Raw genomic sequence first — 23,700 nt, forward strand, 5'->3', positions numbered from 1 at the left:
CCAATAGCAATTTATATATTACAATGGCTAAATAAATTCACTTAAGGTTAAAATTATATCATTAAAATTAATTATTTAATTATATACTGCCATCATATATTAATTTATTCACTCAATAAATTTTTGTGTACAGATGTGGTACAGCTTCTTATCAATGTAGAAGAAAAGGTCAGTGAATCAATATGAAATTTTCTACTTATTAATTTTCTAAATCTATGTGACAGATTTAACTGTCATTCAAAATAAAACATTGATTAATTAAGAAAGAGAAAGTGTTACTGAAAAAGCAAGAGAAAAGAGCAACAGAGGAAGAGGAAAGTAAAAGATACTTTGGATGCATTAAAAGAAATACACGCAGAAGAATCTGTAGGGATGAAACCCTCGTGCAGCAAAAGAGAGACATGATATAGCTTAAAACTGCTGCTCTTACTCTATTTTTCCTACAGATACTGGATTTTTGGTATAAAATTTCTTAGTTTCAGTATTGGAAACTATCACTTTGCATGACAGGCAACTTTTCAACTGTGGCATACTTAAAGAGATGTTATGAGGATAATTGTTTTCACTTTTATTATTTCTCTTAATTTGAAAGGGTTTTAAACTATACCTAGAGCATTTCAAAATATATGAATGCTTATGATAAGCTTGTTATGACTGAATTTGTTGAAGGTAATTTTTAAATTTCTTTCTCCAGACATATTTATGACCAATATATGAGCTATATTTGATTTGTAAACAGCTTTCTTAAGAGGAAGAAGTGATATTTATAAGTTCCTTTATATCTTTGGAACAAAATAATAATAAATAAATGGAATTGAAAATAATATCCATTCTGTTTCTTTTGGAATCTTTTCATTTTACTAATATTTATTTGTTAATATAATTATTAGATTTGCATCCCTCTCAATACAGGGGTAATATCATAGGCATTAAACTTTGAACTTCACTGATGTCACATATTCATTCCTATAAAAAGCATAATTAATAGTGATGTGTGCTATTCACAGATATTGGCTGACCTAGAAAACCATGCATTATTTAAGAATGATCTGGAATGTCAGAAGCTGATTCTGGAAGCAATGAAATATCATCTATTGCCAGAAAGAAGAACTTTAATGCAAAGTCCACGAACTAAACCTAGAAAATCTACAGTTGGAACTCTGTATGCTGTAGGAGGAATGGATAACAACAAAGGTATACAATTCTAGATCTATATATAACACACACCCTGTATCACACCAGGACACACTTTTAATATTGTAATATGTATAATACCATGAAACCTCACATAGACTTGACTTTATCCATTACAATTTAATGCTGATGAAAAATTTAAAGAATACCTCTTATTTTCAGTCTGTCGTTGCTGCTTCTGCTTACTATTCGTCTTTAAATTCTTTACCTCTTGTACGTTAGGTACCAGGCGTCATATGAAATGAAAAGGGAATTTAAAGCACTTAGAAAACACAAGCCAAATAATTTTTTGGATATATTGAGAATTGTATTTCAGTTCTAAGCAAAGGAATTGTAATGTGCCAGGCACATGCTCGCTGAGAGTAATATTATGAAGAAAAGAGTTTCTGCTTTTGAAGAGTTTAGAATCTCATACAGAAGCCCAAACAAATAAATAGAAAATTATAAACGAATGTAGTAACCATGACAGTAATAATTTACAAATTGAATTGCATTGATCAGTTTTCACCTTCAAAAGGAAGGAAATGGTTCATTTAAATATTGAACACACACATTTGAAGGTTTTGTTCTTGCTTTTCTACAGTTAGTAGAAAAATCTCCATTAATATCTGTCCTCCAGCCTTTCTTATGTGGGTCCTAACTTTCTTGAGCAAGTACACAAAACAAATAATGTAATTGTCATAAGGCTGTGCCTAATAAGTGATATAATTTTCCATAACATATTTAATGTGCATGTAAAAAATATGACTGGCAACAGCAGAGAATGATCCATGGCCCTAAAGGGACTTCACTATTAGAGAATTACAAGGAAGCAGTGACACTTTCTTCAACCATGTGATGTGAGACCCCAAAATGCAGCTAAAGGGAAATCAAAGGGGAATGAAGCATATTCCCATTTTTTTGTTAAGAGATACCTTGTGGTTGTTAGATGTTTTCATTAGCTTTCACTAATTGTTTAAAAAGTTTAACTCCTATTTTACTGGGATGTTGATTTCTAGTAATTATATTAAATAAGCACTAGAGTATTAACATATAAAAAAGCATAACTTTCAGTTAAAAAGGGTAAATAACATTACTTTAAGAACTAGGGAAATGGCATTAATCTTCATCTCCCTCCACTTCTGGCTTCTTCTTTAAATATGTTATTACATAAGAGAACATGTCAGAAGTTTTCAAGAGAAGAGATAGTAATTTAAAACTCTCTTTTTTAAAGGATTAAAACAGAAAAGTCTTGGATAAAAAACCTAATAAGAAATAGTCAGAATTTATACTAAAATGCCCAAGAAATATTTTTAAGCTAAAAAAAATCTGTAAACCTGTGTCCATGTTGTCCTGATAAGAATAATAAATACCAAATAATATGTACCTCTTGACATAGTAGTCATCTCTTATAATAGAAACATGTAAACTTTATTGCAACATTGTATAATGTTCATTTTACCTGTAAAAATAAATAACCTCATTTCCAGTGACTTTCAATAGTCATCCAAGTTTCAGATTTTGTAAGTGGGTAGTGATCTTATAAGATTGTCAAATTTTTTAAATTAAAGTATCATTGATGCACAACCTTATGAAGATTTCACAGGAAAAACAACGTGGTTAAAACACTCATCCTCATTATTGAGTCCCTCCCATACCCCACTGCAGTCACCATCCATCAGTGTAGTAAGAGGCCACAGAGTCCCTACTTGTCTTCTCTGTGCCACACTGTCCTCCCTGCAACCCCCCACACAAAAGGCCTACTAATCATGATACTCCTCAATTCCTTCTCCCTCCCTCCCCACCTGCTCTCCCCTATCCATCCCCTTTGGTAACCACTAGTCCCTTCTTGGAGTCTCTGAGTCTTCTGCTATTTTCTTCCTTCAGTTTTGTTTCATTGTTATAGTCCACAAATGAGGGAAATCTTTTGGTATTTGCCTTTCTCTGCCTGACTTATTTCACTGAACATAATACCTTCTAGCTCCATCCATGTTGTTGCAAATGGTAGGATTTGTTTCTTTCTTATGGCTGAATAGTATTCCATTGTGTATATGTACCACATCTTCTTTATCCATTCATCTACTGATGGACACTTAGGTTTCTTCCGTATCTTAGAGGTTCCTCAAAAAACTGAAAATAGAAATACTATTTGACCTGGGACTTTCACTCCTAGGAATTTACCCAGAGAAAAAAAGTTCTCAAATACAGAAGGACATATGCACCCCTATGTTTATTGCAGCACTATTTATGTTTGTCAAATTTTAAAGTCAATTGAGTGGCATTTGTTTCTAAGGAACACTGTATTCTACAGAAAGAATGCCCATACAAGATCTATTCTATTCAAAAATATGCACGATAACATTTTTTTTTATGGGAAAAAATAAATAAAAGGAGGAGAGGAGGAGGAAGAACATTTAGTTGAATCCAGTCAGCCTATGACTGGGAATGAACAATAAACAATTATTAGTACAAAAGTCACTATACTATTAAGGAACCAAAGAATATGAATAATTTGAATTTTTAGTATGGTGACTTTAATTTACTAAAGCATAAAAGAATATGAAAATATGGAGTCTAGTGAGTTAAACTGTGTCAGCATTGAATTTCTCTAATATTCCACAGCAGTCTTTTGAGACTGAAAAAATTCTTTAAAAATTGAACTCTCTTAGGGATTCTGAATTTCCTTCATTTTAGAATCAAATAAATACTGACAATTTAGATATTGTTATATTTATCCATAAGGTAGAGGCTTAAAAGAATGTGATAATACTGAGGGTTTAAAAAATATTACTGATTAAGTCAGCAACAAAACAGAAAAAATAATAATTTGAAGGAACCTGTAGGAATTTGTACCACACTCTGAACCCTACAGGATCCAGTCATTCAATACATCCCATACGCTTAGATAGAAATCTAGCACAGTACCAAACTTCGAAAACCGATTTTTCCTGGCAAAATAGAAAAGTATAGAAGCCCAATGTTTTGAGGGATTTAAATAACAATTAGGACATATTCAATATAATCCCTCATTTTGCATTGTGCTTCTACTATTTAAGGAGTGCTTTCTACACTTTATTAACTTGTGTTATATCTAAATAGGCGTTAAGATTTTATCTTAAAATTGTTTTCTTTTCTTGAAACGTAATGAGGAAAACAGAATAAAAATGAAAAAAGAAAAAATGCAAGAAAAAATACGGCAATATTCAGTGCATTTTTTAAATTATTTACATATTTATATTGTGCCTTATCGAAGGTCTGTGTAAATATTTCATTGATTCATCTTCAGCTCCATAATGACTGACATTCAGATGATATCATATGTGGTTGATAAACTAAAGAGAGAACCCTTGCAGATTTTCTGTAGCAATTATGAAAAATCAGAGCAATGTCTTCTTGCCTTTCCTTTTCACTTACATTCACTTAAACACGCATTAAATAATAATGCTGCTCTTCTGCACATCTACTTCATGCCAACCTCCATGTTAAAAACTTGTGTGCCATGGTGAACATTATGAATATAACCCCTCCCTCACAGAACTACCAAGCTAATCTGGGAAAATAGTAAACAAAATGTTTACTACCAATTAATGTTACAAGAAGGGAATTGCAAATAGGATGTGTATAATGCCTGGGGAGCAAACCTAGTCTAGTCTGCAAAAGTACAGAAGTGCAGAGAAAGTGTTTGCTGTCCTTTCCCCCCACCCCAGATGAAATCTAAAGAATTATTAGGTATTAGTTTAGCACATTATTGAGTGGGAAAGTAGTGATAAGTCCAGACTGCAGGTTTATCAAAGATGGACGTTTATTTTACATTTGAAGGAATGTGACATCTTCAAAAATGGAGAGAAATCCCTTATGACTGGAATATGGCCAGTGGGGAAATTAAAGTGTGACAGTGGAAGAAAGACACAGTGGACGTCAGTGAGAGACTTAGTAGGATTGATTCTGATTTGAAACTCCAGAGATCTTGGAAGGCAGGTGATGTTCCTAATGGAAAGAGCAGTCTTTGAAATCAGTGAGATGCCTATTCAGATCCAGGAGTATTACTTAAAACCTCTAGTCCATTTTACTATAGTCTAGCACTATATTCCATTTCTAAAAAAATTATAGTGATTAAATGAGATGGAGTATTATCTAAAGAGACTAACCTAAAGTACAAAAAGGCATTCCAACATGTTTGGTACCAAAAGGACTACCAGGGCATTCATTAGTAACCTGGGCTGATCTTCCTAATCATGTTATGGAATAAAGCCAAGCTGTCTAGGCACTTTGGAGACATGAGATTACTGTGTTTCTGTGGAATAATAGTGATATCATACAGAGAGGAGATAAGATGATAAGATATTCATTAATGGTGTTTATATGAATACTATGACATATAAGGTCATTTATACCAATACAAAATACATTCAAGAATGATGAACCAAATGAGAAAAAATAATCAAGCTATAAATGCAATTTCCAGTGTGTTTCAGAAAGCATCATTTAATTTACTGCTATAACAGGGAAGTACTGAAAAATAACTCTTTAAGAATGAAGCAATTTATAGCATAATTTAAGGCTAATTGAAGTATTAATGTATTTATTCATACTTGTTCTACTATGAATGAGAAATGAGGGGACATAGAAAATTAAATAGTTTTTGAAAAGCAATAAATAATAAAACTGTTCTTATGAGGAGAAAATTTTGTTTTAATGTGTCAACTGAAATCAAATGCAGATTTAAATCAATGCAGTAAATTTGCTGTTATTTTGGTAAGAATTTGATTATAAATCACACACTGGAATCATTATAAATTCTTTAGAAAGGTGGCTTGAAGGAGAAACACTAATTGCTTACTCTTAAGTGCCTAGATTCACTTATTTTTAAGTGTGATTCATGGAAGCTATGAAATAAAATTTGGTGCTAGTAGTTAATAGAGAATATTTACATCATTCTGATGTTGACTATTAGATAATTCCTTGGAAATAGAAATAGTTTGGTTTTGTAATGATAGAATATTGTTAAAGATAATTTTCATTTCATTCTGATTATGAGCATGTATTGAAAACCAGGTAAATATACAATAGTATAGATAAGAAAAACCAATTATGAGCCTATAATTTAAATATAAGCATTGTTACCATTGTTAACAGAATGGTATATTTTGTTTCTCAAATTTCTGTGTATTTGTATATGTGCATGTGTCTGTGTGAATATAACCATAACTGTAACTCTACATTAACATTATATATGACATAATAAAATAATATTAATATAGAAATAATTATTTCCCTTTATCTTAGTCTGTCTCTCTGTGATTAGATAAGTATCAAAGTATAGGTATATTTAGGTTAATTAACCTACTTAAATTATTTTTGTTGCTTTTATTCATTGTTTCCACATACAATTTAATTATAATTAATTAAAATTTTAAAATACACCAAGTATTTTATTTTTATAAACATGGAAATGCCAGTTTGAGCTTAATCCTATTATTAAACATTTGGTGGGATCCAAATCTTTTATCTGTAAATAATGCCATTCTTTAGCGTCTGCATGCATTAAGAGTGTTTCTACAAATTACTAGATGAAAAATTACTGGGTGGGAAGGTAAAATTTTTATGACATATGAAGTGATTGTTTCTAGAAAGTTTACATTAGTGCTAGTTTTAGTGCCTTATGATAAGGAACAATTCTGAGGTAACCTAAAATTAAATGACATAAGAACCAGAGAATGGGGTAGAGAGAAAAGAGAAGGTAATCAGTCAATAGCCATGGGCTATAGCTGACCAGAAGCTCCACGTTCTTCGATGAAGTCATTTCAACAATTATCTAGAAGGTGCCCAGGCCCACTGAATCCCTCTTGGGCATGAACAGCACCTGACCATCAAGAATCAATCCACAGCCTTTTTTATGATAGGACTGATCACATCTTCCCTGACGTCCCCTCTTAAAGAAGGCCCACCTTCTTTATCTATGGCCAATGTAAATTTAAAGAACTTTCTTTCTTTGAGACTGCTTCTCAATGTGCCCTGTTTTTTGAGTCTGGCAGCTGAGTGGTTTCTGTTCCCTGGCCTTGATGCTGGTGAAGCAGAAATTTCCTGTCCCAAGACTTTGCTTAGCATCTCTAAAGCCTCAATAAACACTTACCACTCAGAGATCTCTAATTCTCCCTTTAATATTTTGCAAGTTTGCTGTAAATATCTAATAGGTAGCATGCCTACCTGGTAGCCTCTGAAAAAGCGATGCATTCTGTATATGGAAATACACAGAAACTATGGATAACATTAAGTTCTATCAGAGAGAATTTGCTTTCCTTTGGCAGACCTTGAGTAAGAGCAAAGCCCTTTTTCCAAACCAGGACTGGGTGATTTGAGACTAAGATGTAGTATTTGTGAGGACTGCCCTATTTCTGGTTTGTTTTCAATATTTATAACAGGGCCATTCACTCTTGGGGGACTCTGAATGCCATTTTATTTTCACCTCAGAAGAATCAATTCTCCTAATTATTAACATTTTAGCTGCCATCTTCTGCCTGGATTTCTACCTCTCATTGCATATGCTTTGATGTCAGCAAATTCCAAGAGAAGACAAGCAACAATGCTCTGCCTTCTCCTTTTTTTTTTTTTTTGAGAGGGCATCTCTGATCTTTATTGATCAAATGGTTGTTAACAACAATAAAATTCTATATAGGGGGGTCAATGCTCAATGCACACTCATTAATCCATCTCAAGCCTAGTTCTCTTCAGTCTCCAATCTTTTGAAGCATAACGAACAAGCTCTTACATGATGAACGAATTCTTACATAGTGAATAAGTTCTTACAAGGTGAACAGTACAAGGGCATTCATCACAGAAACTTTCGGTTTTGATCACGCATTATGAACTATAAACAATCAGGTCAAATGTGAATATTCGTTTGATTTTTATACTTGATTTATATGTGGATCCCACATTTCTCCCTTTATTATTATTATTATTTTTATTTTTAATAAACTGATGAAGTGGTAGGTAGATGCAAGATAAAGGTAGAAAACATAGTTTAGTGTTGTAAGAGAGCAATTGTAGATGATCAGGTGTGTGCCTGTAGACTATGTGCTAATCCGAGCTAGACAATGGCAATAAAACATCCATGGATGCAGAAGCTTTCTCTCAACACGGGGGGGTTGAAGTTCTAAGCTTCACCACTGTTGTTCCCCGATTTCTCACCTGATGGCCCCCCTGTGACTGTGCCTGTCTTAGGTTGTTAATCCCTTGAGGAATCTTACCCATCTCTGGCTAACCAGTCATCTTCCGGGGCCATACAGGGAAATGTAAAGTCGGTAAGTGAGAGAGAAGCCATATTGTTTGAAAAGGTTAGCTTTTTACTTCTTTGCAGATTTATGCCCTGTGGCTTCTATGCCCAGCACTTGTCTCGAGGTATCTTTACCACCTGGAGGAATTATGATACTCGGAAAATTCGATATGAGGCACGAATTCTATTTAAGGGTTCTAATTAGGAAGGAAGAAGAAAAGCTATAGAGGTAGCATATGGAAGAAAACATGGGAGGATTGATTATTTCTTTGACATATCTTCTTGTAGAGTACCTTAAGTATGTATAGGTTTTAAACTACTAACTAACTTGTGCACACATATTAACATAATAGGAATACGGTGACATAAACAAAGCAACTCTATAACTACCAGCCATCTCCAGTGAAGCCAAGAAAACCATTTAGGCACCCTAGGCATTTGTGAAAATTAGTCTATGATATGGATATTGTCCAACTGTACTTGAACCATCTGAGAGAAGTCAGACAAATTAAAGCAACCCATTTCTGGGATCTGTTCACATCCCATATGTTCTTTTAACCATAGATAGTCTATAGTCGTAAGATTTTGGAGTGCTACAACTTGCACCCCTCCCAACTCCTGATTGAGTTCCAATAGTACAGATCTGGTCAAATTTGTTGTCTCGCTGTATGCACATGCCAGCCTAGAGATCTCCCTCCTCATTACAATGGCAAGTCCAGGAAATGGTGGGGTGGCTGCAGCCACAACCGCAGCATCGCCCAGATCCCTGTGGAGGCTTTTTGATGATCATCTCCCCGCATGAGTCCTCCAGAGAGAGCTGATGCCAGAAGCTTCTCCTCATATCATATCTTAGTTCATTTTCTGGGTAGCCAAGCTAGGCCTTGATCTTCTGCATAGAAACAAACAGACCCTTTGCCCACACTTTGAAATGCCCTCTGTACCACTGTGTAGAACTCATTGGAGGTCAGCATACAGGAACTGATTTTTTTTTTAATCTTTAATCTACACTTACATGAAGAATACTATGTTTACTATGCTCTCCCCTATATCAGGTCCCCCCTAAAAACCAGATTACGGTCACTGTCCACCAGCATAGCAAAATGGAGAATAACTACTTGTCCTCTCTGTGTTGTACAGCCCTCCCTCCCTTCTCCCTCCTCCCTGATGCATGCTAACCTTAATACGCCCCTTCTTCTCCCCCCCTATCCGTCCCTACCCACCCATCCTCCCAGTTCCTTACCCTTTGGTACTTGTTAGTCCATTTTTGGGTTCTGTAATTCCGCTGCTGTTTTGTTCCTTCAGTTTTTCCTTTGTTCTTATACTCCTCAGATGAGTGAAATCATTTGGTATTTCTCTTTCTCCACTTGGCTTATTTCACTGAGCATAATACTCTCCAGCTCCATCCATGTTGCTGCAAATGGTTGGATTTTTCCACTTCTTATGGCTGAGTAGTATTCCATTGTGTATATGTACCACATCTTCTTTATCCATTCATCTACCGATGGACATTTAGGTTGCTTCCAATTCTTGGCTATTGTAAATAGTGCTGAGATAAAAATAGGGGTGTATCTGTCTTTCTCAAACTTGATTGCTGCATTCTTAGGGTAAATTCCTAGGAGTGGAATTCCTGGGTCAAATGGTAGGTCTGTTTTGAGCATTTTGATGAACCTCCATACTGCTTTCCACAATGGTTGAACTAATTTACATTCCCACCAGCAGTGTAGGAGGGTTCCCCTTTCTCCACAGCCTTGCCAACACTTGTTGTTTGTCTTTTGGATGGCAGGTATCCTTACTGGTGTGAGGTGATACCTCATTGTAGTTTTAATTTGCATTTCTCTAATAATTAGCGATGTGGAGCATCTTTTCATGTGTCTGTTGGCCATCTGTATTTCTTTTTTAGAGAACTGTCCGTTCAGTTCCTCTGCCCATTTTTTAATTTGGTTAATTGTTTTTTGTTTGTTGAGGAGTGTGAGCTCTTTATGTATTCTGGACATCAAGCCTTTATCGGATCTGTCATTTTCAAATATATTCTCCCATACTGTAGGGTTCCTTTCTGTTCTCTTGATGGTGTCTTTTGCTGTACAGAAACTTTTCAGCTTAATGTAGTCCCACTTGCTCATTTTTGCTGCTGTTTTCCTTGCCCGGGAAGATATGTTCAAGAAGAAGTCACTCATGTTTATGTCTAAGAGGTTTTTACCTATGTTTTTTACCAAGAGTTTAATGGTTTCATGACTTACTTTCAGGTCTTTGATCCATTTTGAGTTTACCTTTGTATATGGGGTTAGACAAAGGTCCAGTTTCATTCTCCTACATGTAGCTGTTCAGTTTTGCCAGCACCATCTGTTGAAGAGACTGTCATTTTGCCATTGTATGTCCATGGCTTCTTTATCAAATATTAACTGACCATATATGTTGGGTTAATTTCTGGAGTCTCTAATCTGTTCCACTGTTCTGTGGCTCTGTTCTTGTGCCAGTACCAAATTGTCTTGATTACTATTGCTTTGTAGTAGAGCTTGAAGTTGGGGAGTGAGATCCCCCCTACTTTATTCTTCTTTCTCAGGATTGCTTTGGCTATTCGGGCTCATTGGTGTTTCCATATGAATTTTTGAATTATTTGTTCCAGTTCGTTGAAGAATGTTGCTGGTATTTTGATAGGGATTGCATCAAATCTGTATATTGCTTTAGGCAGGATGGCCATTTTGACGATATTAATTCTTCCTAGCCATAAGCAGGGGATGAGTTTCCATTTGTTAGTGTCCCCTTTAATTTCTCTTAAGAATGACTTGTAGTTTTCAGAGTATACGTCTTTCACTTCTTTGGTTAGGTTTATTCCTAGGTATTTTATTCTTTTTGATGCAATTGTGAGTATAATTGTTTTCCTGATTTCTCTTTCTATTGGTTCATTGTTAGTGTATAGGAAAGCTACAGATTTCAGTGTGTTAATTTTGTATCCTGCAACTTTGCTGTATTCCGATATCAGTTCTAGTAGTTTTGGAGTGGAGTCTTTAGGGTTTTTTATGTACAGTATCATATCATCTGCAAATAGTGACAGTTTAACTTCTTCTTTACCAATCTGGATTCCTTGTATTTCTTTGTTTTCTCTGATTGCTGTGGCTAGGACCTCCAGTACTATGTTAAATAACAGTGGGGAGAGTGGGCATCCCTGTCTGGTTCCCGATCTCAGAGGAAATGCTTTCAGCTTCTCGCTGTTCAGTATAATGCTGGCTATGGGTTTATCATATATGGCCTTTATTATGTTGAGGTACTTGCCCTCTGTTCCCATTTTGCTGAGAGTTTTTATCATGAATGGATGTTGAATTTTGTCAAATGCTTTTTCAGCATCTATGGAGATGATCATGTGGTTTTTGTCTTTCTTTTTGTTGATGTGGTGGATGATGTTGATGGATTTTCGAATGTTGTACCATCCTTGCATCCCTGGGATGAATCCCACTTGGTCATGGTGTATGATCCTTTTGATATACTGTTGAATTCTGTTTGCTAATATTTTATTGAGTATTTTTGCATCTACATTCTTCAGGGATATTGGTCTGTAATTTTCTTTTTTCGTGGGGTCTTTGCCTGGTTTTGGTATTAGGGTGATGTTGGCTTCATAGAATTAGTTTGGGAGTATTCCCTCCTCCTCTATTTTTTGGAACACTTTAAGGAGAATGAGTATTATGTCTTCTCTGTGTGTCTGATAAAATTCCGAGGTAAATCTGTCCAGCCCCAGGGTTTTGTTCTTGGGTAGTTTTTTGATCACCGTTTCAATTTCTTTGCTCATAATTGGTTTGTTTAACTTTTGTGTTTCTTCCTTGGTGGTTCTTGGGAGGTTGTATTTTTCTAGGAAGTCCATTTCTTCTAGGTTTTTCAGCTTGTTGGCATATAGGTTTTCATAGTAGTCATTAATAATTCTTTGTATTTCTGTGGAGTCTGTCGTGATTTTTCCATTCTCATTTCTGATTATGTTGATTTGCGTTGATTCTCTTTTTCTCTTAATAAGTTTGGCTAGAGGCTTATCTATTTTGTTTATTTCCTCAAAGAACCAGCTCTTGGTTTTGTTGATTTTTGCTATTGTTTTATTCTTCTCAATTTTGTTTATTTCTTCTCTGATCTTTATTATGTCCCTCCTTCTGCTGACTTTAGGCCTCATTTGTTCTTCTTTTTCCAGTTTCGATAGTTTTGATGTTAGACTATTCATTTGGGATTGTTCTTCCTTCTTCAGGTGTGCCTGGATCGCTATATACTTTCCTCTTAAGACTGCTTTCGCTGCATCCTACAGAAGTTGGGGCTTTGTGTTGTTGTTGTCATTTGTTTCTATATATTCCTTGATCTCTATTTTGATTTGTTCATTGATCCATTGATTATTTAGAAGCATGTTGTTAAGCCTCCATGTGTTTGTGAGCCTTTTGTTTTCTTTGTAGAATTTATTTCTAGTTTTATACCTTTGTGGTCTGAAAAATTTGTTGGTAGAATTTCACTATTTTTGGAATTTACTGAGGCTCTTTTTGTGAGCTAGTATGTGATCTATTCTTGATAATGTTCCATGTGCACTTGAGAAGAATGTATATCCTGTTGCTTTTGGATGTAGAGTTCTATAGATGTCTGTTAGGTCCATCTGTTCCAGTGTGTTGTTCAATGCCTGTATGTCCTTACTTATTTTCTGCCCAGTGGATCTATCCTTTGGGGTGAGTGGTGTGTTGAACTATCCTAAGATGAATGCATTGCAGTTTATTACCCTCTTTAGTTCTGTTAGTATTTGTTTTACAAATGCTGGTGCTCCTGTGTTGGGTGCATATATATTTAGAATGGTTATATGGTCTTGTTGGACTGAGCCCTTTATCATTATTTACTGTCCTTCTTTATCTCTTGTTACTTTCTTTGTTTTGAAGTCTATTTTGTCTGATATTAGTACAGCAACCCCTGCTTTCTTCTCTCTGTTGTTTCCCTGAAATATGTTTTTCCATCCTTTAACTTTTAGTCTGTGTTTGTCTTTGGGTTTGAGGTGAGTTTCTTCTAAGTAGCATATAGATGGGTCTTGCATTTTTATCCATTCTATTACTCTGTGTCTTTTGATTGGTGCATTAAGTCCATTTACATTTAGGGTGACTATTGAGAGATATGTACTTATTGCCATTGCAGGCTTTAGATTTGTGGTTATCAAACATTCAAGGTTAGCTTCTTTAGTATCTTACTGCCTACTTAGCTTGCTTATTGAGCTGTTATATACACTGTCTGGAGATTCTTTCCTTCTCTCCCATCTTATTCCTCTTCCTCCATTTTTCGTATGTTGTATGTTTTGTTCTGTGCTCTTTTTAGGAGTGCTCCCATCTAGAGCAGTCCCTGTAAGATGCCCTGCAGAGGTGGTTTGTGGGAAGCAAATTCCCTCAGCTTTTGCTTGTCTGGGAATTGTTTAATCCCGCCATCATATTTAAATTATAGTCGTGCTGGATACAGTAACCTTGGTTCAAGGCCCTTCTGTTTCATTGCATTAAATATATCATGCCATTCTCTTCTGGCCTGTAGGGTTTCTGTCGAGAAGTCTGATGTTAGCCTGATGGGTTTTCCTTTATAGGTGACCTTTTTCTGTCTAGCTGCCTTTAAAACTCTTTCCTTGTCCTTGATCCTTGCCATTTTAATTATTATGTGTCTTGGTGTTGTCCTCCTTGGATCCTTTGTGTTGGGGGTTCTGTGTAATTCCGTGGTCTGTTCGATTATTTCCTCCCCCAGTTTGGGGAAGTTTTCAGCAATTATTTCTTCAAATGGACTTTCTATCCCTTTTCCTCTTTCTTCTTCTTCTGGTACCCTTATAATATGAATATTATTCCTTTTGGATTGGTCACATAGTTCTCTTAGTGTTTTTTCATTCCTGGAGATCCTTTTGTCTCTCTCTATGTCAGCTTCTATATGTTCCTGTTCTCTGGTTTCTATTCCTTCAATGGCCTCTTGCAGCTTATCCATTCTGCTTATAAATCCTTCCAGGGATTGTTTCACTTCTGTGATCTCCTTCCTGACATCTGTGATCTCCCTCCAGACTTCTTCCCATTGCTCTTGCATTTTTCTCTGCATCTCATCCCATTGTTCTTGCATTTTTCTCTGCATCTCTGTCAGCATGTTCATTATTTTTATTTTGAATTCTTTTTCAGGAGGACTGGTTAGGTCTGTCTCCTTCTCAGATGTTGTCTCTGTGATCTTTGTCTGCCTGTAGTTTTGCCTTTTCATGGTGATAGAGATAGTTTGCAGAGCTGGTATGAGTGACAGCTGGAAGAGCTTTCCTTCTTGTTGGTTTGTGGCTTTCCTCTCCTGGGAGAATAGCGTCCTCTAGTGGCTTATACTTGGCAGCTGTGCGCAGACAGGGCTTCTGTTAACTGCTGGGTTGCTATGGAGTTTATCTCTGCTGTTGCAGTGGGTGTGGCCTGGCTGGGGCTGCTCCTCCAAAATGGTGGAGTCCCGTTGGAGGGGGAGTGGCCGGGAGGCTATTTATCTCTGTAATGGGCCTCTGTGCTCCCTGTTGCCCAGGGGGTTAGAGTGCCCAGAGATCCCCAGATTCCCTGCCTCTGGGCTAACTGTCCTGTTCTGCCCCTTTAATACTTCCAAAAAGCACTCTCCAAACCAAACAACAACAGCAAAAACAAAAGAGGAAAGAAAAAAAAAAGGGAAAAAAACTGTAATTTTCTTTGTCCTCAGGCACCAGTCTCAGGCACCTGCTCACCGGTCTTGCTGCCTTGTTTCCCTAGTATTGTGGTCCCTGTACCTTTAAGGTTTCCAAAAAGCACTCGCCAAAAAAATGGAAAAACGTGCGATTTTCTTTGTCCTCAGGCACTGGTCTCAGGCACCCGCTCACCGGTCTTGCTGCCCTGTTTCCCTGGTATTGGGATCCCTGTCCCTTTAAGGCTTCGAAAAAGCACTCACCAAAAAAAAAGGGAATAACACTCAATATTCTTTGTCCTCAGTCGCCAGTCTCAGGCACCTGCTCACTGGTCTTGCTGCCCTTTTTCCCTAGTTTTGGGATTCCTGTCCCTTTAAGGCTTCCAAAAAGCACTAGCCAAAAAAAAAGGGGAAAATACGCAATTTTCTTTGTCCTCAGGCGCTGGTCTCAGGCACCCGCTCACTGGCCTTACTGCCCTGTTTCCCTGGTATTGGGGTCCCTGTCCCTTTAAGGCTTCCAAAAAGCACTCACCAAAAAAAAGGAAAAAAACTGCTCTGGTTTCTTTCCACCCGCCAGGAGCTGGAGGGAGGGGCGCTCGGGTCCCACCGGGTCGGGGCTTGTATCTTACCCCCTTTGTGAGACGCTGGGTTCTCGCAGGTGTGGATGTGGTCTGGATGTTGTCCTGTGTCCTCTGGTCTCTATTTTAGGAAGTTGTGTTTGTTATATTTTCATAATTCTATGGTTTTGGTAGGAGAGTTCCTGGCTCCGCCCCTGCCTTCTCTTTTTGAGTCTGAAGTCCTGACTGACTTGGTTGCCCTAAACTCCATTTAGTGTCTTGCCAGCACCTTGAGACTGCCAAGAAGCCTCAGCCAATGAGTCCTTCACACGGCCCGCTCTCAGCCTACAGCTGCTTGTGCATCAGCATTACTTAGAGGCACAATGACAAGGACTGTTAGCTCATCTCAATTCACATCCCTTCTATGGGTCTTTCTCTTTTTAAGTTTTAGCTGCCCTTTTAAAACTCTAATGTCTTTAAACAGATAATTTCTTTTTATTTTAAATTGTTACTTTATAGTTATTACTCTTGTGATAGTTTATGTGAGAGGCTAATCCATCATAGTTAAAAGTAAAGGCATCTGTCCATTTCAACATTGTCCATTTCTGAAACTTCTCTTTTTAAGGATTTTTTTTGACATTCATATAATTATTCATGTTCTCCTCTTACTTGCTCATTTTTAATTTCACCTATTTCTTTTAAATAGGGAACATTTATTTTACATCATGTAGTTAAAAATTTCAATGTCTAAAAGCTTGATTGTCCAAAGTCCCTTGTTTGTTGTTTCTGTCACAAGTATTATTCACGTTAATTTACTCCTTGAGTTTTGGGTAATGTTATTTTGAAGTCACAGTTAATTTCATTTACTCTGTGGAGCTTTTGGAGACCTAAATTGGGGATACTTTCCTCTAGCAAGGTTGGGTCATCTTCAACCAAGAACAGGGGCACCACCAACACACTGCCCTGTCAGCCCTCTTCAGTGCTTCAGACTTGATGCAAAGTCAGCTTCATTCCCCCAACTTAAGTTAGGCCCAGCACCCGTGCTCCAGATCCCATCACAGGTGTAGACATCCACCCCAAGGAAATGCTGGCTTGTTTATTCAAGTTGACTCTCTCCCAGGTTTTTCCTCACAGTTCTTTCAGCTCTTTGGTTGCGACTTTGCAGTTTTTCTCATTTTCATCTAAATCCACCATATGCAAACAATAGTGCTGTTATCATCTGCCCAGGTGTACGGTGTTACAATTGGAGGACACTTCAGCTTGTCTTCTGTTCTCCAACAAACAGGAGCCTCCTTTTTCTTTTACATTCAGAATTTTTCTCCATTGATTATTTTATGTGCTTTATGTCGTATACATTTTGTTTAGAATTAAACTGTTAGCAACCTTCTCCCACTTTTTTATATATTTCTAATATGGGCCACTGATATTTTTATGGTTAAATAGTTTTTGAGTATTTGCAATTTTGATACTATATTAAGGTACAACTTCCACATCTCTAAAACCAATATAATAATTCTATAATAATTAAATTATAGCATGTAGTAATTTAGAACAGCCCTATTTATAAGGTAGATGACAACTCCCTAACAATTTGATCAAATCCCACACATTCTTCTGATAGTAAATGTAAGTCAAACTCATGCCCAAGCACAAATAGAAATTAATACATCTTGCATCTGAAGGCTCATTAGCAAATACTCAGAACAACAGTATAATTTCATGAGTGTTTGTTTTAATATAATATATTAATTCCCTTTTCTAATTTATAAGCAATTTGGAGACAGGATCCTTATATTTCTACTTTCAGAAGCATTAGTTACTTTTAATAGGCTCTCAGTAAATATCTGCTATATTTGAATTGTAACCTTTTTAACTGTTCCTAGTAGATGTCCAAAATCAACAAATCTCATATACCTAAATAAATAAGAAGCATCAGCTTTACAGTATAACATCCTATTTATTGATATAAAATTTTTATTTATATGAAATTCTTCTTTATAAAGTTTTGAAGATTTGAAAGGCAAACTGTAAATAGAAGACTGCAGTTACCTAAATAATTTTCCTAATAGAACACTCTAAGCAGAAAAAAAATGATTATGAATCTATATTTGTCCTTAATAACTGATCATTTGGGAATGATAAAATTATTTTATCAATGGCATATATTTTAAATATCAACATCTAAGCACTACCATACACAAAATTTCATTTACTTTGTATAACAAATTTATGTTGAGAATATGTTCTTGATCATTTTGATTTTGACAGAGGTTAAGAAACATTCTTAATGTCTACCATTTATTAAGTAGTTAAGGTGGGGTTTAAATCTAGGGGTCTATGTGATTCCAAAATTTGTGTTATTTCTCCTACCCTTTTGCCCACATTTAACCTATTAAAGATGAGCTGAGCTAAAAGTTATTTTAAGACACCAATATAGAAGCCTGATATAATTTTAATTCTTAATATGTGGTTTTTCTTTTACTGAAGTTTAGAACAAACTTTCTAATGTAGTGGAGTGAATAAAAAAATCCCAGACCAGGTAAATAACCTTATTTTCTGTTTTTAGAGATACATTAGGAATGTAAGAAAGTAGGTATCTGAAAAAAATTAAATATGCTCTTTTATATTTATTTCTGTCATGTTTTATAAATTAATTTTTATGTACACAATATTATAAATATTTAACCATTTTTTCCTAATTTAAAATATTCTATTTCATCAATTTCTCATGAGTTTTACTTTTTAATAACATATCTTAAAATCTAATGTGTTGCCTTTTAATAACATATCTTAAAATGTAATATAATAGACATTGCATTAAAATTCAGACTATATTTAAACTCTTATTCTAAATATAGGTATGAATACTCTTAAATTAGTATTTTATATACTAAAAAGTATATACTTAATCTCCAAAAAATCTGTGTATATGAACACATATTTATAAAGTCTGCATTCAGCTTATTCTTTTTAAAATAAATGTCTTTTTATAAGTGTTCAAAATATTTTTTTCTACAATTTTTATTTAGCTTTAAATTAATTATTTTATTTAATTTTGTTCCTCAAAAGACAAATTATGTATGTGAAAAAAGCAACTTGTAGATCTGAAATGTAAAAATTCTATTTTTCTGTGACAAAGTGTGATATACATGGTATAATGATTAAATAAAAGCTCTATAACTCAACAAGGTCATTATTTCCTCCTATAAAAAGTCATTAATATCCTGTCTAGAATATACTCTATCAGCATTATTTCCATCTAACTTGGCTTCAAAGTTCTGTCCTCAGAATTGCTCTGCTCTCCATAGCTAATGAGTTATCAGGGGCTGTCTGATTTACATCAGCATTTCCAATACTTTAGCTGAAGCTATCACCTTATCCCTGCAGGCCTGGAATAATGTGTGTATTTCTCAGATGGGCTTATTTTTTCTTACAACACATAAATAAGCTAGATAATGATTTCTGTACCTCCAGTCTCTCTTCATTCCAACCATCTATCTCACTACTGCCAAATCAATTTATCGTAACTTTCAGTATGATTATGAAAATACAAAAATTAAAATAATAAAATTCAATAAAATAAAAAACCTTCATTAGTTTTCTGTCACCCAGGTAGAGCCTAATATTTCTTACCAGCTTAACATCTATCCTTCGCCATCTACCATTCCAAATTTAACCAAGTTTTTCCTATATACTTTCCATCAAAAATATTTCGCCACTCATTTCCGCAGATCTGAAGTTTCACAAGAATTAGACAAGAATAAGACAATGCCTGTACACATGCATTGTCTTATGTTTTAGTCTCTTTCTCACTTGATCACCTTTTCTCTGCTAGTCAGACCCTAATTCAATACCTTCCACCCTTGCTTTCTTGTTAGTCTCACCCATTCCTCTCATACAATAGCTGAGCATTTTGTGCTTACCACTATTGTTACACCAATCCAGTCATACTGAAGACATCTGTTTCTAATTATTTTTATTTTACCAAAATATTATAAAACTTTTGAACAGATAAAAAACTTAAAAGAATCATATGGTAAACATCCATTCACTTAGCTAGATGTTATAGTTAATATTATGCTACATTTGCTTTATCAGATATTTATCCATCATTCCTCTACTCATACATGAAATTTTGTTCATGTCCTTTAAATTGTAGACATGCATACATTTCATCCTAAACACTTACTATTAACTAGATTTCAGTATATTTTTAGAGTTTTTAGGCAAAATTAATATACAGTGAAATGCACAAATCTTAAGTGTACCTTTAAATGAGTTTTGACAAACACAAACACTATGTAATTCAAACACCTAACAAGATAGAGAATATTACCATTACCCTAGAAATTTCCCTCATATCTCTTCCTAGTTCCTAGCTTCCACATCTCCAAAAACAACTACTCTTCTAAATTTTTTCAACTTAAATTCGTTAGGCTTATTCCTGAACTTCATATGAATGTAATCGCAAATGTCATTCTCTTTTACCTAAGGCTTCTGTTAATCAGCATATTTTGGTGATTTATCCATGCTGTATGTATATATCAGTAGTTCAGACTTTTAAATGTTTAATAATAATTTGTTTATCAAATTTTCTGTTGATGGACACCTGTGATATCTCTAGTGTTAGCTATTAAAAATAAAGCTGCTAGGAGCAGTACAAGCATTTTTTATAGCCACTGCACATTTGTGTTTAAGAGATATATAAGCTGATGTTATAAGACACATGATTTGCAAAAAAGCATGGATGGAAAATATTACAGAAAATATGTCCTTACTTTTTGAAAACTGTACAAGTATGTGACTAAATAAATCACAAAAAAGTGCTGTTTCCACCGTGGCTAAGCATTACTAAGCCTATTTGCTTTCTCACAGTTTTTGTTCTACTGAGAACATTTCACACACTGTATGACAACTGGGCTTTCTGGCATTTTTTATGCATATGAAATACTCGACATACCATAATTATAGGATTATTTTTATTAAATGTCAAAGCTTTAGAAGAATTTTATGTTAGTTCTGTTTCACACTCAGGGAGTCTTCTTTTAAAGGATTCTTTAAAAATCATGCAGAACTAATATGCCTCAGTAATACAAATGTACACTTGTACATAATGATCTATACACATAACGATATACCTACTGAGAGATGGTTTAATAGTGAGAGCAAAATTCATGAATAAATACCAAAGGAGATAGCACATTTAATTTACTCTATTACACTGGAGTCATATTTTCTATGCATACTATTAAGAGAATCTGACCCTACCTGCTGAGAGAGGGAAATAATAATTTCAGTGATGAGGATGAGGCCAACCTCAGTTTCTTTGGAGTAAGCAAAAGATAGGAGAAGTGAAAATGCTGATGCCGCAGAAAGTATCTGTGTCGTGAGGGGAGTATAGCTGTATACTTAATTACTTTCTTCTTCATATGAAAGCAAATTATATAAAAGAAGGTTAAGTATTCTATTGTGTACCCAACAGTAAAAAAATGCCAAACCAAAAGTAGTTTCCATACTAGATTTAACCTTTTGAAAATATAACTATACATATAGGTATATATTTATCTAACTCCATATTGATGTATATTTAGTAGAAATGTAAGGGATTTTATAAATGATTTTAATTATTTTAGGACTTTTGGTAAGAATTGGGACTTTAAGACCTAATTCTTTACTAGCAATCCCAAATACCTTTTGATGTATGAAATTTATTCATTAACTGATCATTAAAGAGGTGAGCATTGCAATCTTTAGCAAGATTATTAAGTATTCCAAATGATGGCATTCCTCATAAATATATATGATATATACATATATATCATGGGAATAATAATGTTACATAACTCTGAGACACTGTGAAAAATATCAAGACAAAGGTACATGTAAAAAAAACTGAACTGAATACTGAGTAAGTGAATGATGGCAGAAATAATATTTGAAATGTTATGTATTATTCATTGCTGGCAATTTTTGTTCACACAAGCCTCTGGTCATTGGGGTTAAGGCTTTTATGGTTCACAGAAAAAAACAACTAAGGAGAAAGGTCTTAGTAATATGCCTTCTAGACAAAGTTCCTTTTGAAAGGAAGTTTATGAATAATGAGTTTACTTATAAAAATATATAGTTATGCTTTTTGCTTTTAACTCTCTATATCAGCAATTTTTTTCTAAATTTTTTATGCGTCAAAATTTTAGAAAGTATCAATTTAATTGGATAAAAATGTTAGAGTGATTATTCTTTATTATAATAATAAATATATTTTATAGCAATTATAGAAATAAATGATTTTCACATGTTATCATGCTCTTAAACTTTGTCTATTGCCATAAAGTTCTAGTTGCAGTCATTTTTGTTCTACATAATTACAATTTCCTTTTAAATCGCTTATTTACAGGAATTTCCATGGGGGACAATTGACCATGTCTACCTCTAAAGCATGAGCATGAATAATGGATTTCATATATTTGGCATTCTGAATAATTATAATTCTATTCAATTAAAATAATTTTCTTAGGTGCCCACATGTTGAATAGAAAATGTGACTTCCTGATACTTCTGCTAATATTGCTTCTTCTCCCAAATTAGAAAAAATAGATTTTGTTGTTTTTTTCAATGCTGCCTGCCAAACTGGAAAATATTAATTATGAAATTGTATTGTATTTGTATCCCTCCTACTACCAGTTCCTCAGCATTTCTTGGGTTCTCAGATGATCAGCTCACAATGGATTATCCAATTCTGCCACAAAATACATTATCTACTAACTTCTAGTCACTGTTTTTAGTGCTAGTAAACTAACAGCAAAAATTTCTGGCCTGTTGTAGCTTAAGTTATGTCGGAAGACTATAAACAAATGTACTAGTATGAAATAGTTTATATGATGACTAGTCATGGAGATATAAAGGGGGTGGGGGTATAGGATAGGGGTCCGTGTTGCTCTTTCATGAACGTTGGTTGGGGAAGACATTAATAAGTCTGATATACAAATTGCCATCTGGAAATTTAATCAGTTTCTTAAAATGAAGACTTCCTTGATTTGTTATAACCAGTAAACATTTGTTAAGGGCTATTTTCTCAAGATATTTATATTTATTCATATTTTAATAGCAAGGGTTGGCAAGCTATGGCCAACAGACCATATCCAGTGTGTGGCTTTGGTTTTTATATTACAAGGTTGAAAAAATCAAATAAAGAATATTTCATGATGCATTTAGAGAATATTTGTATTTTTTTGAAATTCATATTTTGATATCCATCAAGTTTTATGGAACTCCACTCATTTTTTTACTTATTGTACATAAGTAAGAGAAAATCATTTAAAAATTACATTATTAATTGGTGTGTTTATCATTTTATGCCTGATCACTGTGAACAGTAAATGGTGCCTAGGTAAAGTTAAACCAAGTACGCTGATGGCATATCGAAACCACAGTAATAGTAACTCTTCCCTTAGATGACTGGTTAGAGAACAGACCATCGTTTATTCTACATATTTTCATTGCCTCCTTGTTGCAACAGCTTCTTTGCAGCCTCAGGTCAATTATTGATTTTCATTAACAGCCAGGAGTCTGATCAGACAGCCCTACAACTTTCGTATGAACTCAAAGCAAATTTTCTTAATATAGCTAATAATAAAATTCTTGAAAAAAACATAAAGGGGAGAAAAGCATTAATTCTAAACTGTGAATAAAAACTTGATTTCCTTTAGATTTTTACTGATTCATTTTATTACAGAGCATATTTTACATTTTAATATACAATGTTGCCTAGGATTCTCATATATTTAAAATTTTTAAATCATCTAACTTTAGGGATGTATTCCTGATATCCTGCTCTTTCTATTCAAAGGACTTGACCAGACCATTTTATCCTGAATTTGTCTCATTACTCTTTGCATGATTATTAGTATTGGAAGGCAAAAATGGAAAATGAAATTGATAGGTGGAATTAACAATCTTGACCTGATTTTTACTTCCTTAGCTTGAACTGGACACACTGCACTACCAAGAACTTTTAAAGAACAGCTTTTCATACTGCAATTCTATAACTGC

General features: G+C 34.6%; 1 protein-coding gene across 1 annotated transcript in view; it reads left to right on the forward strand.

Moving 5' to 3' along the window:
• KLHL1 (kelch like family member 1) overlaps nt 1–23,700 on the forward strand; it is a 359,135-nt gene that overhangs the window by 261,011 nt on the left and 74,424 nt on the right. The window contains exon 6 of the mRNA XM_037023548.2: nt 1,008–1,194. Within this exon, the coding sequence (XP_036879443.1) occupies nt 1,008–1,194 (187 nt within the window). The remainder of the gene's footprint in view (nt 1–1,007; nt 1,195–23,700) is intronic.

Source organism: Manis javanica, chromosome 9 (assembly GCF_040802235.1).
Source record: "Manis javanica isolate MJ-LG chromosome 9, MJ_LKY, whole genome shotgun sequence".
NCBI classification, from domain to species: Eukaryota; Metazoa; Chordata; class Mammalia; order Pholidota; family Manidae; genus Manis; species Manis javanica.